Source organism: Capsella rubella, unplaced genomic scaffold, assembly GCF_000375325.1.
Source record: "Capsella rubella cultivar Monte Gargano unplaced genomic scaffold, Caprub1_0 scaffold_5, whole genome shotgun sequence".
In the NCBI taxonomy this organism is placed as follows: Eukaryota; Viridiplantae; Streptophyta; class Magnoliopsida; order Brassicales; family Brassicaceae; genus Capsella; species Capsella rubella.
Genome location: NW_006238919.1, coordinates 5,611,597 through 5,613,234, shown reverse-complemented (window position 1 = coordinate 5,613,234; position 1,638 = coordinate 5,611,597). Strand labels below are relative to the sequence as shown.

Sequence of the window (1,638 nt, the reverse complement as noted above, 5' to 3'; positions counted from 1 at the left end):
CATTTGTCAGAGAGTTCAATGAGTCTAGCATATGGAGAAAACGAGGGATATCTCGATTACCCATCATTTATCCGGTTTCCATGTTTGCAACTCCAGGGAGAGTAAGTGTTTTGAGCGATGGAACAATTGTTGTTGAGGTTGGTGGAATCGAGCTAGGACAAGGGCTATGGACAAAGGTGAAGCAGATGACTAGTTATGCTCTCGGTATGCTACAATGCGATGGAACAGAAGATCTTTTAGAGAAGATAAGAGTTGTACAATCAGATACATTGAGCATGGTCCAAGGAAATTTCACAGGAGGTAGCACAACATCGGAGGGGAGCTGCGCAGCTATTCGTCTCTGCTGCGAAACCTTAGTCAAAAGATTGAAACCTTTAATGGAGAGATCGGGTGGTCCAGTGAGCTGGAATAAGTTGATTTCTCAGGTATGCTTCCTTGATCTGCTTATTATTGGTGCAACGAATTGAAGACTGAGCTTCTTGTTACATCCATACGCAGGCTTATGCTCAATCTGTGAGCTTATCAGCTAGTGACTTGTATACTCCAGAAGACGTTCCCGTCCGGTACCTTAACTATGGTACTGCTGTCAGCGAGGTAAACTTTGTTTGTTTTCCTATCCCAAAAATCTTGAAATTTGGATGAAGAAATGGAGTAACTTTGGTGCTTCATTGGTGTAAATAGGTTGAAGTAAACCTTGTGACGGGACAAACTACGGTTCTACAAACAGATATCTTATATGACTGTGGTAAAAGCCTCAATCCCGCTGTCGATTTAGGACAGGTAATATAAATAAAGAAAGCACACAAAGCAAATGATTCTTTGTGTAATGTGTTTTGTATGCATCTTCTTCAGATTGAAGAATCTTTCTGTTGATGTGTTTTGTGTATTTCTTCTTCAGATTGAAGGATCTTTTGTGCAAGGACTTGGGTTCTTCATGCTTGAAGAGTACATAACAGATTCAGAAGGACTGGTTTTGACAGACAGCACATGGACATACAAGATTCCAACCGTTGACACCATTCCTAGAAAGTTCAACGTCGAAATACTAAACGGTGGATCCCATGAAAAACGCGTACTCTCTTCTAAAGGTCAGTCACTCGTTCGACACAAAAGAGATTTCGAAAACTTACTGCAATCAACATTTTAAATCATATATTGTTTTTGTAAAAATGCAGCCTCAGGAGAGCCTCCTTTGCTACTGGCAGCTTCGGTGCACTGTGCCACCAGACAGGCCGTTAAAGAAGCACGGAAACAGCTATGCATGTGGAAAGGTCAGGATGCTTCATCAGGTTCAATGTTTCAGTTGCCTGTTCCGGCTACAATGCCGGTTGTGAAAGAGCTATGCGGTCTAGATATCATTGAAAGCTATTTGGAGTGGAAATTACGCAAAAACTCAAATTTGTGAGCAACAACAATTATATCTATTAATACTACATGAACAGAAGTACTTGTTTCTTTCTTCCAAAGTACTTTATCTCTGGTCTCAATCTAGTCATTCATGATTTTGATGATTAAATAAGAAAACTGTTTTTGAGAGAACAAAACAAAAACCAGCCAATTCAATTGATTTAAAAAATTTATCAAATATTATATAAATGATATAGCAATAATCCTTAATGACAAATACAAAATTCTCTT

General features: G+C 39.1%; 1 protein-coding gene across 1 annotated transcript in view; it reads left to right on the top strand.

Annotated features, from left to right (window-relative positions):
* Positions 1 to 1,487, top strand: part of LOC17885398 (indole-3-acetaldehyde oxidase) — a 5,122-nt gene extending 3,635 nt beyond the window's left edge. The window contains exons 7-11 of the mRNA XM_006293264.2: positions 9 to 425; positions 499 to 594; positions 682 to 780; positions 899 to 1,088; positions 1,176 to 1,487. Coding sequence (XP_006293326.2) covers positions 9 to 425; positions 499 to 594; positions 682 to 780; positions 899 to 1,088; positions 1,176 to 1,405 — 1,032 coding nt within the window. The 3' untranslated portion in view covers positions 1,406 to 1,487. The remainder of the gene's footprint in view (positions 1 to 8; positions 426 to 498; positions 595 to 681; positions 781 to 898; positions 1,089 to 1,175) is intronic.
* Positions 1,488 to 1,638: the final 151 nt, after the last annotated feature.